This window comes from Pelodiscus sinensis, chromosome 24, assembly GCF_049634645.1.
Source record: "Pelodiscus sinensis isolate JC-2024 chromosome 24, ASM4963464v1, whole genome shotgun sequence".
Taxonomy (NCBI): domain Eukaryota; kingdom Metazoa; phylum Chordata; order Testudines; family Trionychidae; genus Pelodiscus; species Pelodiscus sinensis.
This window is the reverse complement of record NC_134734.1, coordinates 13,907,571-13,919,993: the sequence shown is the minus strand read 5'-3', so window position 1 is coordinate 13,919,993 and position 12,423 is coordinate 13,907,571. Positions and strand designations below refer to the sequence as shown.

General features: G+C 58.0%; 1 protein-coding gene across 2 annotated transcripts in view; it reads right to left on the bottom strand.

Annotated features, from left to right (window-relative positions):
• Window positions 1-1,730: 1,730 nt before the first annotated feature.
• Window positions 1,731-12,423, bottom strand: part of NECTIN4 (nectin cell adhesion molecule 4) — a 49,506-nt gene continuing 38,813 nt past the window's right edge. For both annotated transcript variants that reach the window (XM_075908137.1, XM_075908138.1), the window contains exons 5-9: window positions 10,670-10,821; window positions 9,107-9,254; window positions 7,783-7,861; window positions 7,043-7,159; window positions 1,731-5,120 (exon numbers count right to left, since the gene is read on the bottom strand). In XM_075908137.1, the coding sequence (XP_075764252.1) occupies window positions 4,857-5,120; window positions 7,043-7,159; window positions 7,783-7,861; window positions 9,107-9,254; window positions 10,670-10,821 (760 nt within the window). In that variant the 3' untranslated portion in view covers window positions 1,731-4,856. The remainder of the gene's footprint in view (window positions 5,121-7,042; window positions 7,160-7,782; window positions 7,862-9,106; window positions 9,255-10,669; window positions 10,822-12,423) is intronic.

Here is a 12,423-nt window from a genome sequence, read left to right as displayed (position 1 = left end):
AATAGCTTGGTCATTGTCTTCGGTCCATCCCCTCTGGGGTAGCTGGTGTTGGCCGCTGTCGGCAGACAGGCTACTGGGCTAGATGGACCTTGGGTCTGACCCAGTATGGCCATTCTTATGTTCTAAGCTCAGGGCTCAGGGTCAGGGGTCTCACTGGACCACCTTGATTTTCATGCAAACTTGCTCCTGGGTTTGCATGTGGCCTTTGGTGGCCAGGCTGGCAGCTATCCTGCCCTAGGCGGTCACTTTCCTGTGCCTAGTGCGGAGGTCGTGGACGTTGGAGGCCTCCCCCCAAACCTGGATGAGGCCCACGAACTGCGCACTAGATCAGGCGAGCACCTGCCTCTTGCAGCCCCAGGCAGGCTCCTGGGAGCCGCCAGCCTGGTCCCGGGAAGAGGCGGAGGGCTGGGTGGCAGCGGGTGGCTGGCTCGAGCCGTGCCAGGTGCAGGGTCTGCTGGCTGGGTGCTGGCAGGCTTGCACCTGGCACGGGCACTGTAGCCAGACCGTGCCCCTTTAAGGGCTCCGGGAATGGGAGGGGGGCAGAAGAGTTTCCCTGGTTGTGCCCAGAGTGGCCACCAGGGCAAGCTGGGGAGGGCTAGCTTCCCACTAGTTCGAATTAAGTGGCTACACACCCCTTAATTCGAACTACTTAATTTGAACTAGGCATTAGTCCTCGTGGAATGAGGTTTACCTAGTTCGAATTAAGCGCTCTACTAGTTCGAATTAAGTTCGAACTAGCAGTTTGCCTGTGTAGCGCCTATTAAAGTTAATTCGAACTAACAGCTGTTACTATGAATTAACTTTGTAGTGTAGACATACCCATTGATATACAGTGACACACACAGCTCCGCACCCTCCACACACACACACACAACCACACACACACACGCACGCAGACTGACACACACTGATACACTCAGCTACACACCCTATACACATACACACAAACAGAAACTTGGACACACACTGATACACACAGCTACATACCCACACACAGAGACTTTGACACACGCTGATATACACAGCTACATACCCTATATACATATAGACTTTGACACACCCGCACTTCCCAGTGCAGCCACATGGCAGAGCGTTAGCTGACTTGTTAGGCTCATGTGGGCTTTGCTGTGTAGCCCTGGGGTGTAGCCAGCTGGAGTACCCAACACCACGGCACCCAAGAGCAGGGTCAGTGTGTACATGTGCAGAAAGGCCAAGCTGCAGTGACTTTGCAGTGAAGACGAACATCCACCCCCGCCAGGGGCAATTGCATTAACAAAAAACACACACGTAAACATACACTTACGGCAGTGGGCACCCACAAGCACATTTGCATGGGCACACACAATCACATGTGCAAACACACACTCACATGCGCCTCCACACATTCATGCATGTAAATACAATCTCACCCATGTAAACAGACAATCAGAAGTGCAAGCATATACTCACATGTACATAACCATTCAATCACATGCACACACGTGTGCACACAAAAATCACAGGTCTCTCTCACTCCCTCTGCTCAGTCACACACAGCCCTGCCATGGGCACCAAAGCTAGTCACTGCTCATGTGGACCGAAGCCAAGTGTTCACATTCATTCCCTTTTTCCTCTCTGGCTCTGGGCTGTTTGCTCTCAGGTTTTCTGGGCTCCCTCCTGCCTGTTTGGCTGCTTTTGCCTCCAGGCCAGGAACCCTGGAGGGCACAAGCAAAGGGACTAACCCGAAGTCCCAGGATGCCAAATGGGGAATTTATTTACAAAACCAACAGTGCATATCACAAAAAACAAAACCAGTGTGCAGTGTCTTCTTTACATCTATATACACATAGTAAGCGCTATATACACAGACATTTACAGAAGATACATAGGACAGGGAATTCCCTCCGCTAACTCCAGAGACTACCCCCAAGCCCCTCTGAATCAAAAACGCAACACAATCAAACCATCCCCAGGCATAGCCCTCAGGAGATGGGCAGTTCCTTCCCCTCGACACAACCATGCTCAGCTGCCACCTCTCTCAGCCAGTCTGTTTGTCTGGGCATCTCTGCTGCTAGTGGCTTTGGAGACCGGAATCCAAATTTCAGACTGCACCTTTGGGATTTTTTATAAAATCCTAATTTAAATTTCTTCCCCAAGGCAATCTGAGGGTAAGAACCAATCTCACGCTCTGCACCAGAGGCAGCTGCAGGAGTCTGGACATCTGGCCAGCCATCTACGCACATCTGGTCTTTAGCTGATGGATCAGGTCTTGGCCATTGGAGGAAGTGACTTGGCTTGGGACCCAGAAGACCCTCTGCTCCGAGCCAATCTCACAGGGGCGAGGAGACCAGATGAGATGGATCAGGCGTCTGAGCCAAGGCAGCAAACCCTCCCTTTCTACAGTGTGGAAAAGACCCTGCTCCGCCAGTTTCCCATCTCTCTTAGCTACCCCAGGGCACGGCCCAAGCCCCTCTGCCCACTGACAGATCGAGAGCATTGGCCGCGTCCCAAGCCCTTCTAATGCTGTGACTGTGATTAGCCAGCAGGGCTTTCTTGGAGGCCATGGCTGGGCTCCTTAGGCTTGGCCTAACTGCACTCCTGCTGGAGCCAAAGGGGGGTTTACCTCAGAGCCAGGTTAGGCTGATGCCTTGTCTTAGACCCTCCCACCCTACGTCTTTGCCCTGAGAACAGCCCATGGAGAGGCAGCAAAACATAGAAATAAACCATACATAATACATTATAAATATCACCACCAGGGGGTAGCAGCACTGCTCTCCGGGCCGGACCAAACTGTGTTAGTCTGAATCCAGGTTCACCCCAGGGATCTGGATCCAAACCGCCCCTCCGTGGACTTCACGCCGCTGGGGGGTTCGGACACTGAGCCCAGCTCCGCCTCCGGGCCAGATGTGCTCTCCCGCCGTCTGGGGGAGAAGCGGGGGGTCAGCTCTGGAGGGGCCCTCCCCAAAATATCGGCCATGGGGCAAAGCCCCGAGGGAGGGTGTCAGTGGACAGGCTCCGGTCGGCCCCACCGGGCTTGGTGCCGTGAGCCGGCCTCCCAAGCACACCAGTGCCAGCGTCCCGTGGGGATTGCCAGCCCCTTTGCCAATGACCAGACGGGGAAGGGGGCCCTACGTCCAGGAGAGGTTTGCCACTGACTCCATGGAGGGGACTGGCCCGGCAGCCGGTCCGAGCCGCTGTTCTGTTAAGGAATTATATAAACGGCCAACTCTACCCCCCACCCCCTGCCTGCAGAAACGTCACCCTGGTGTGTTGGGCTTGAAAACCGACCCCTACCGCAGCGGGAACGAGGCCATTTCTGGCAGGAGCAGCCCTCAGGATCCGACCCCAGTTGCTCTGGGGTGAAGGGCACAGAGGAGAGTGTGTCCAGGGGCCATGATGATCTGGCCACCGGGCCTTGTGACCCGGGGTTGGGAGAATATGTTGGGCCGAGATTCAGACCGGCCGGGCTCCAAGGAGAGAAACCAACAAAGCCAGCCCAGCTGTGTAACCCAGCAAGTGGCGCTCGCACCCAGCTGCGGGGCCGTGCCGCATCTGACGCGGCTTGTGCGGCTGCCCAGGGGACTTGGGCCTTTAGTTCGTGCGCGTGCTGTTAGCGCTGCAGGTGCCCCGCCCCATCCTGGCTCGTGACTGCCCGGGCACGCCAAGCCCCAGCTCAGCAGTGGGGCCTGGGGCTCAGGACATGGCTGCCCCTTTTAGTAACAAACCAGGCCTTTTAAATACTTGTGCATTACAGTCAGGTGGGGCAGGGGGAAGCCCCCTGCCCAGGTTCCGAGTCAGCTCCATGTCCAGAGGAGTTTGACCTCCATTAAACCACCCAGGCTGTGCTCCTCAACCCTGGCGGGGCCCGGATTAGCTCCCAGGGCTGGGCCCTGGAGTGCTGGGGGGCCCGTGAGGCCAGGAGGCACCAGTCTCCTGCGACCGCAGCAGGCTGGGAACTGGAGAGCCGAGAAAAGCACAGGAGCTGTCTGTGCCCAGCGGCGCTGGTCCAGACCCTCCTCCACAGTCATGTTCATCACAGCCCGGCTGCAGGGGTGCCACGCCTCGTCTTGCCCAGAGGCTGAGCCCCATGGACCAGGCTGAGTGTGTGGGGTGGAGGCAGGAGCTCGCACTCCTCTAACCGGCAGGTGGTGCCAATTCCGCCCCCCGAAGTGCCCCCGTTGGGGTGTTTCCACGCTCACTTGCCCGTCATGCCAGTGTGCCCGCGGCCACAGGTGGGCGCCGCAGGGCACGGTGACATCCCAGGACTGGCATCAGACCGGCCCCAGGGAGCTCACAGGCTGCTGCTTGTTATCCCTGCTGGCTGCACTGACAGACTCCACAGTCCCACTCCCACACCGAGCACCACCTGGGCTAGAGGCAATGGCGCTGACGTCGCCCCCTACAGGAGGCAGGGTGAAGTGCCCTCCCCATCTCTGCCCCCCCACAGTTGTTACCCCCAGTCAGCCCCCCCACACGGTCTGCGCTGCTTCCCAGCTAGGCCTGGCTCGGGGAATGGGAAGGACAGGCAGATCCTGCACCCTCCAGCCCCCACAGCAGCAGGAGTTGGAGAGAGGAGTTGACTTCAGAGCAGCATGGGGCCCTGGGGCCAGCCTGGCACGAAGCATCCCATGCAGAGAAGAGAGGCAGCTGCCGCAGGAAGCAAGGGGCGGGTAAGACACCCCCAGTTGGCCAGAGACCCTTTGGCAACACAGTAAACTGGATCCGCCCTCCCCGAAATCCAGAGCCGAGGCCGGCTGTAAGTACAAGGGCTCAGCAGGTCAGTCCCAGCTGGAGGAGCTGGCAGGCTGCACAGGGCTTCCATGTGTCCAGGGGCCGGCACTGGGTGGCACCAGGCCAGTCTGTGCCCGTGGCCGGGCTCACACCAGGTGTCCCCGCCCATTGATGTAGATGCCGTTGGTGGTGGGCTTGGCCCGCAGCGTGCCGTTCTCCTGCATAAAATGGGTCATGGCCGCCTTGATGGTGTTTTCCTCCTCCCGCTCCTCCTCCTCCTCCTCTGCCTCATCTTCCCCCTTCGCCTTCTCCTCGGGGGCGGGCGCCGGGGCCGGGGGCTGCTCCGTCTGGGTCTCAATCTCCCGCACCGTCGACAGGGTGGAGTAGCTGCGCCCCTCCGTCTCCTCGCTCTGAGCGGGGAGAGACAGCAGCTGAGCTAGGAGTGGGGGACAGTGCAGGGAGCCCCCCTTCCTGGAAGAGCTCCTCCCATGCTCTGGCCACTAGCCATCCCCAGGGAGATCTCGGCACAGCCACTGGATGGCGCTGTGGCTGGGGAGAGAGCTGTGGAGTCATTAGGCTAGCGGAGCAGGGAAATAGCTGGGCCATGCCGTGCCCCACTCCCTTACCTGCTGGTTAACCCCCTCTGGTGCTCGGAAGAGCCTGTAGGAGCCTGAATAGCCATTGTCAGTGCATGGCTTGTGGTCTTTCCAGCCCAGGCCAGCAGGGGTCAGCAAAAGCACAGCCCAGGGACCTGCTCTCTGGGGGCCGGGCTCCCCACCCCGACAGTGTGTGCCAAGCAGGGGCTTTGAGCACAGCTCCCCTTTGTCCTGCCAGGGGTCAGGGCCTGAGCCACCAGGGTTTTGCTCTGGGCTGAAACGTGATGATGGTGAGTGTGTGTGCAGAAGGTGGGTGTTTTGGGCTGGATTAAAGGGTGGGGGGGCTAGCCGGGCAGCTGCCCAGGGTGCCAACCTATTGGGGGCGCCTGATGGCAGCTGTAAGGTGTGCCGTGTGCCGGGGGGCGGGGCCGTGCATGTGTCGCGCGCCCGCTGCCTGGGGGGCAGGAATGGCTCGAGCCGGCTTGGGTGTGCTGGGCTGGCCTGGAGGGGGGGAGAGGGTTGTGAGTGTGAGCCGTACCCATGCACAGCCGAGTTCCCCATGGTAAGGTTTTGTGTACATGAGTATGAATAAGCCAGCATGTGTGAGGATCTGTTGGGAGCGAGCGTGTGTGAAGAGATGTGTGAGTTAGTGTGCATGAGGGTGTGTGTGTGAAGAGGTGTGGGTCTGAGCCAGTGTGTATGAAGAGGTGTGTGAGCTAGTGTGTGAGAGAGGGTTTGTGTGAGCATGTCTGGGTGTGAACCAGCATGTGAGGATCTGTAGCAGAGAGCGTGCATGAGGAGGAATGTGTAAGGATCTGTGTGAGCGAATGTGTGTGAAAATGTGTGAGCGCTAGTGTGTGTGAGAGTTGGGTGTGTGTGCGAGGATGTTTGGTGTAACGCAGCATGTGAGGATCTGTGTGAGCGAGTGTGTGTGAAGATGTGTGTGAGTGAGCGTGCATGAAGAGGTGTGTGAGCTAGTGTGCAAGTAAGAGGGTATGTGTGAGGATGTCTGGGTCTGAGCCAGTGTGTGAGGATCTGTGTCAGAAAGCGTGCATGAGGGGGAGTGTGTGAGGATCTGTGTGAGTGAATGTGCATGAAAATGTGTGAGAGCTAGTGTGTGTGAGGGGGTGTGTATGTGTGAGGATGTCTGGTGTGACCCAGCATGAGGGTCTGTGAGCGAGCGTGTGTGAAGGGGGTGAGTGAGCATGTCCAGGTGGGAGCTAATGTGTGTGGGGATGCCAAAGTGTGTCCATTTGTGTGCCAGAGCAGGGAGCCCATCTCTGCAGACCTGCGGGGGCTGCATGGCCCAGCAGTCACTGCCCCGAGCAGGTCTCTCTGACCTGGACTTCCCTGGCCTGCAGGAAGTGCCAAGGGGCCTGTGTCAGTGCCACAGGGAGGCAGGTTTGCAGGCTGCTGGCATCGTGCCCTCCTGGTTGCACATAGGGCCTTGTCATAGGGGCCGCCTGCCCCCCAGCCACCTCCCTGCTAACCAGCTCTTGGCCCATCTCTCTAGCTTTGACCAGGGGGAGCTGGAATGCGGGGGCGGGGGGGCGGGGGGAAGAGATGCAGCAGGGGCCTGGACCATCGTGCTCCATGACAGCCGGGGCTCCCGCAGCTCAGGCCAAGCTATTGGCTGCAGGGGCTCCATGGAGGGGACCCCAAAGCCCCATCTGACTCCTGACCCCATGGGATTCTCATGCCATCCGTCCCCCACCCCGCCCAGGGCTGCACCTCACCATGACGGAGCAGATGCTGGTGCCACGCAGGCTGTCCCCCCGCAGGCTGCCCGGCCGGCTGTCCCCCCGCAGGCTGCCCTGCCGGCTGTCCTCCCGCAGGTGCAGGGTTTCCTCTGTCTGAAACACAGGGGCGGAGAGAGAGAGGGTGAGAAATGCCTGGTCCTGGCAGTACAAAAGGGGCAGTTTTCCACAGCTCCTGAGCCCACAGCACTGAGCCAACAGGGCACAAGACCTCTCCCCCAGAGTGCTGCAGGGGTGGCTGGGCCAAGGCTGAGCGTCCCCATGTGCTGGGTCCTCAGGCCTACGGGATGGGTGAGCCATCGCTGCTGGGTGTATGTGGGGTAGACGCCATCCCCCCCGCCTCCCCATGACTCCCCACAGTGTCTTTGCAGCCAGGATACTTTTGTCTCCAGGCTAATATTGCTTGGGAGGGGTGGGGGGATTCAGTTTCAGATTTTGCTCTGGGCACCCGAAAACTTCTGTGCAGGCCCAGTCCCCAGTGATCCCCATGAGGCTGGGCAGCTGCCTCCCATGACCCCCTCCTCCCACCCCAGGACTGAGCTGTCCCATCTACCATCTCCTAAAACCCCCCAAACTTCACTCATGTGTTTCCACATGCTCCCTGCAGAGGGCGCCAGGCTCTTTACTGAGCCACCTCCCCTGTGTCTCAGGGAGAAAATTCATCATCATAGCAGGGGAGGGGGGACTGACTATACCCTGTGGATGCCCCCCTCCCTCACCTGGTTCCGGGTGTTGCTGCCGTGGCTGGAGTAGAGGCGCCGGATGGAATTCTCCCTCGTTAGGGTCAGCTCCTCTTCGCTGCCAGGCAGAGAGACACCAGGGTGAGCAGTGATATCCGTGGTCTGGCTGAGCTGTTTGCTCTCATCAAACCCCATGGCTGGTCTGGTCCAGCTGCCTCAAGGGCTGCTCCTGAGACCTGCTCCCAGTCTCTTGAATCCCAGCTGGCAGAGGTTAGCATAATGATAAGGGAAGCCAGAGGCTTGATTCCCACCAGGAGCAGCCTGAGGCAGGTTCCGGGTGCTAGCATTTGAGTGGCTGCACCAGGGGAGGGGCCAGTCAGGGGCAAGGAAAGAGAGGAGGCTTTCTGCATGGCCTGTCTAAGCAGGGCTCTTTGAGGGTCTCCTTCCTGCTGGAGCTCAGGGGGCCCAGGTCACAGTCAGCACTTGCTGCATCTTCAGGCAGGGCGGGGGGCTGACTGGACCAGGGTAAAGCTGAGATCTGGGTCACCCCTGGGGTGAAGAGCAGTATTTCAACCTGCGCTAGGCTCAGTTGTGTGTCAAAGTGACTCCCAGGTGATGGCTGATGTGGTGCCGGAAATACAGCACGACCTTCGCCAGGCGCAGGTGGCTGTGGCTTTAATATGTCGCCTCCTACTGGCAGGGGTTAAAACTACAACTTCCTGGACTGCACCATAACTCACTGAGGGGGGATAGTTGGAATAACAGGGGGCGGGGACTGAGGGGCATCAGCAGAACTCAGAGGGACGAGGGGGGAGGTAAAGTTTGCTCAGCCGCTCTCTGCAGCTCACAGCAGTAGCCAGCAGCACCTGTCCCACACTGCCACTGGGCCTCCCATCCAACTCCTTTCTGCTGCTCGCCCAGCTCAGCTTGGGAGCTGGGCCCCCGGCCTGATGCTCCCTACCCAGTGAGAGGGCTGCACGCTGGGGGGGGGGGGGGGCTTCTGCCATGGTATGTGCAGGGCCTCAGCTCTTCTCTATGGGGGTCCTGTGGATCCCACCAAGGGACTGCTTGGAGGCAAGGCAATGGGCAGGCAAGGGGTCAGGGTATCTTGTGGGGTGATCAGGGAGCTGCCTCCCCATTCCATAGAATCCTAGGGCTGGAAGAGAGCTCAGGAGGTATCTAGTCCAGCCCCTTGCTCAAAGCAGGACCAACCCCAATTAAATCATCCCAGCCAGGGCTTTGTCAAGCCAGGACTGAATAACCTCTAGGGATGGAGATTCCACCCCCTCCCTAGGTCACCCATCCCAGTGCTTCACCCCCCTCCTAGTGAAATAGCTTTTCCTAATATCCAACCATCTCTTACTATTTCTCGGCGATGCGCCTGGTTTTCCGTCGGTGGTAGAGGGTCATGACCACGATGACCAGGACCAGCAGGCAGAGCAATACGGCCGCGATGACGCCCACTGCAACCATCGAGGCCGAGACCACGTCCACCTTCTGCACCTCGGTCTCTGCCGGCAGGGACAGACAGGGAGAGGCTGAGCCAGCCACCATGGGAGCAGGGCACTTCCAGTGTCCAAGCAACGTGGCCAAGCTGGCAGGAACCCGGACTCCAGGGCTAAAGAGGCATCAGACTAGACAGATAGATAGGTACTTTGGACAGACAGATGGTTGGATAGCTGGACAGACAGAGGGACGATTGCTGGCTAGATGGATGTAGGGACAGGTAAATGGAGAGGTAGATGGACGGATGGATGGATGGACAGACAGATGGTTGGAGAGCTGGACAGACAGAGGGATGAACAGATGGATGGGTGGCTAGATGGATGTAGGGACAGGTGAATGGAGAGGTGGATGGATAGATGAATGGATGGACAGACGGAGGGTATGTCTACACTACCCCGCTAGTTCGAACTAGCGGGGTAATGTATGCATACCGCACTTGCTAATGAAGCCCGGGATTTGAATTTCCCGGGCTTCATTAGCATAAGCGGGGAGCTGCCATTTTTAAATCCCCGCTGCTTCGAACCCCGTGTAGCGCGGCTACACGGGGCTCGAACTAGGTAGTTCGGACTAGGGTCCTATTCCGAACTACCGGTACTCCTCGTGAAACGAGGTGTACCGGTAGTTCGGAATAGGCACCCTAGTCCGAACTACCTAGTTCGAGCCCCGTGTAGCCGCGCTACACGGGGTTCGAAGCAGCGGGGATTTAAAAATGGCGGCTCCCCGCTTATGCTAATGAAGCCCGGGAAATTCAAATCCCGGGCTTCATTAGCAAGTGCGGTATGCATACATTACCCTCCTAGTTCGAACTAGGAGGGTAGTGTAGACATACCCGGAGAGACAGATGGACACCTGATGTTTAATTATCAGCCCCAGCTGGTGCTAGCTCTGAAGCCACTCTAAGGGTTCCCCAGCCACGCCCCCTAGTGCCACTTGGGGGCTCAGTACTCGGCGTGCTCCCTGTGGAATCGCCATGCTGGCCTCAGCAAGCTCTGGGCTCCCGGCCCCGGTGCTACGTAGCCCAAGCCCTGTCTCGCCTGGACTCTGGATTCCCTGGAGACTGAGCAGCACTGGGCCCTAGAGCTGGGTAGGGGGATGAGACAGGCAGATTCCCCCTGCAGCGCTCAGACCCTAGTGGGGGGAAGGTACCCTAACCCAAGGGGGTTGGATTTGGACCCACATGCCGAGGCCCCTCGGCGAGCCCAGGCCTAGCGCTCTGACTGTGTCAGCCATGGGTGGGCAGGCAGTGCAACTCACAGCCCCTACCCCAGCTGCCAGCTCCAGGCCCTGACTGTGACAGTCACACACTCACACCCAGATACACATCCAACAGGCCTAGTCTGTCTGTCCGTCTGCGTGTCTATCAGAGCCGAGCCCCCTCTGCTCCAAGGGGCCCTATCACCCCGCCAGCCCCAGACTCTACCTTTTATGCTGATGCTGGCCCGAACCTCCTTGGCCGCAAATGTGTTGGTGACCTGGCAGACATAGACGCCCGTGTCGTCAGGGGTGAGGGGTCTCTGGAAGAGGAGGGTGGCCCCCTTGACGTTCACTCCTTCGGGCATGGGGCCGTTGAGCCTGGAGAGCAAAGGGGCAGGGTCAGCCAAGGAGCATAGGGGGAAGGGCAAGGGTCCCAGCTAGATGGGAGGAGCTGCTAAGGGGGCCCAATGGGACAGGTTGAGAGCCCCTGGATTATAGAGAAACACGGAGACAGACAGATGCACAGACACAGTGAGACACATGGACAGACTGAGAGCAACACAGAGAATTTCTCCCCCCCCCAGCCCTATGCTCCTCCCTCCCCCCCCTCCCCCCCCCCCCCCCCGCTCTCCCTGCAGCCCCGTGCCCTCCCGTTGCCTCCCAGGCAGACGTGCCCAGACAGGCGGCTGGAGGTGTGCTGGGTGGGCGGGGCAAGCCACGACACCCTGAACAATAGGTGCTGAAATCAAAGGGCTCCCTGCCTTTTCCCACGGTTCCCATGCAGCTGATCTGCTGCCGGAGCCCAGTGCCGAGGCCTGCCCAGACACGGCCCGAAACACCACGCTGCTCCTTGCGTCACCGCAACGGGGCTGAATCGGCAGGACCCGGGCTACCGGCTCCATCCCACACGCAAACACACAGACACATATGCCCGTGAACAGAGGGACACAAACCCATGCGCAAATGTATGCACACCAGTGCCTCAACTCAAGCACACGTACGATCGACACATGTTCAAACAGACACCCCACACACACATTTTCACACACATACATTCACAAACATGCACAAATATAAAAATACATCCACATCCAGCCGCACAACCAGACATCAAAAACAAACATGTTTGTATAAAACATTACATCCGCAGACTCATCTGTAAACACACATACACAAAGACAGGTACATACAAACCCAAGTATGCACATGCACACACAAACACACACAAACCCAGGTACATACAAACCCAGGTATGTGCGTGCACACACAAACACAAACACACAAACCTAGTTACACACATACAAACAAACCCAGGTACAAACACACACACTCACAGAATTAGGCACACTAACACAGCAGATACACACACAAACCAGGTAACACACACACATACAAACCCGGGTAACACACACACACATACCCAGGTAACACATAAACCCAGGTAACACACACACACACACACACACACACACACACACACACAAACCCATACAATCCCAGGTTACACGCACACACAAACCCAGGTACATGCACATGGGTACACATAAGAATGATCACACTCATACACACTCTGGCTATGTCTAGACTGCAGGCTTCTTTCGAAAGCATCTTTCGAAAGAGCCTCTTTCGAAAGATCGCGTCTAGACAGCAGGCGGATCTTTCGATAGAGGAAATCCGCTTTTTCGAAAGAGAACACCCAGCGAGTCTGGATGCTCTCTTTCGAAGACGGCCTCTTTACATTGAAGAACGCCTTCCTTCGAAAGAGGAACTTTCGAAAGAAGGCGTTCTTCCTCGTGAAACGAGGTTTACCGCCATCGAAAGAAAAGCCGCGTTCTTTCGAAATAATTTCGAAAGAACGCGGCTTGAGTCTGGACGCAGGGGAAGTTCTTTCGAAAAAAGGCTACTTTTTTCGAAAGAACCCCTGAGTCTGGACACGGCCACAGACACATGAGCCCAGGTACACCTTAGAACAATCCCCTG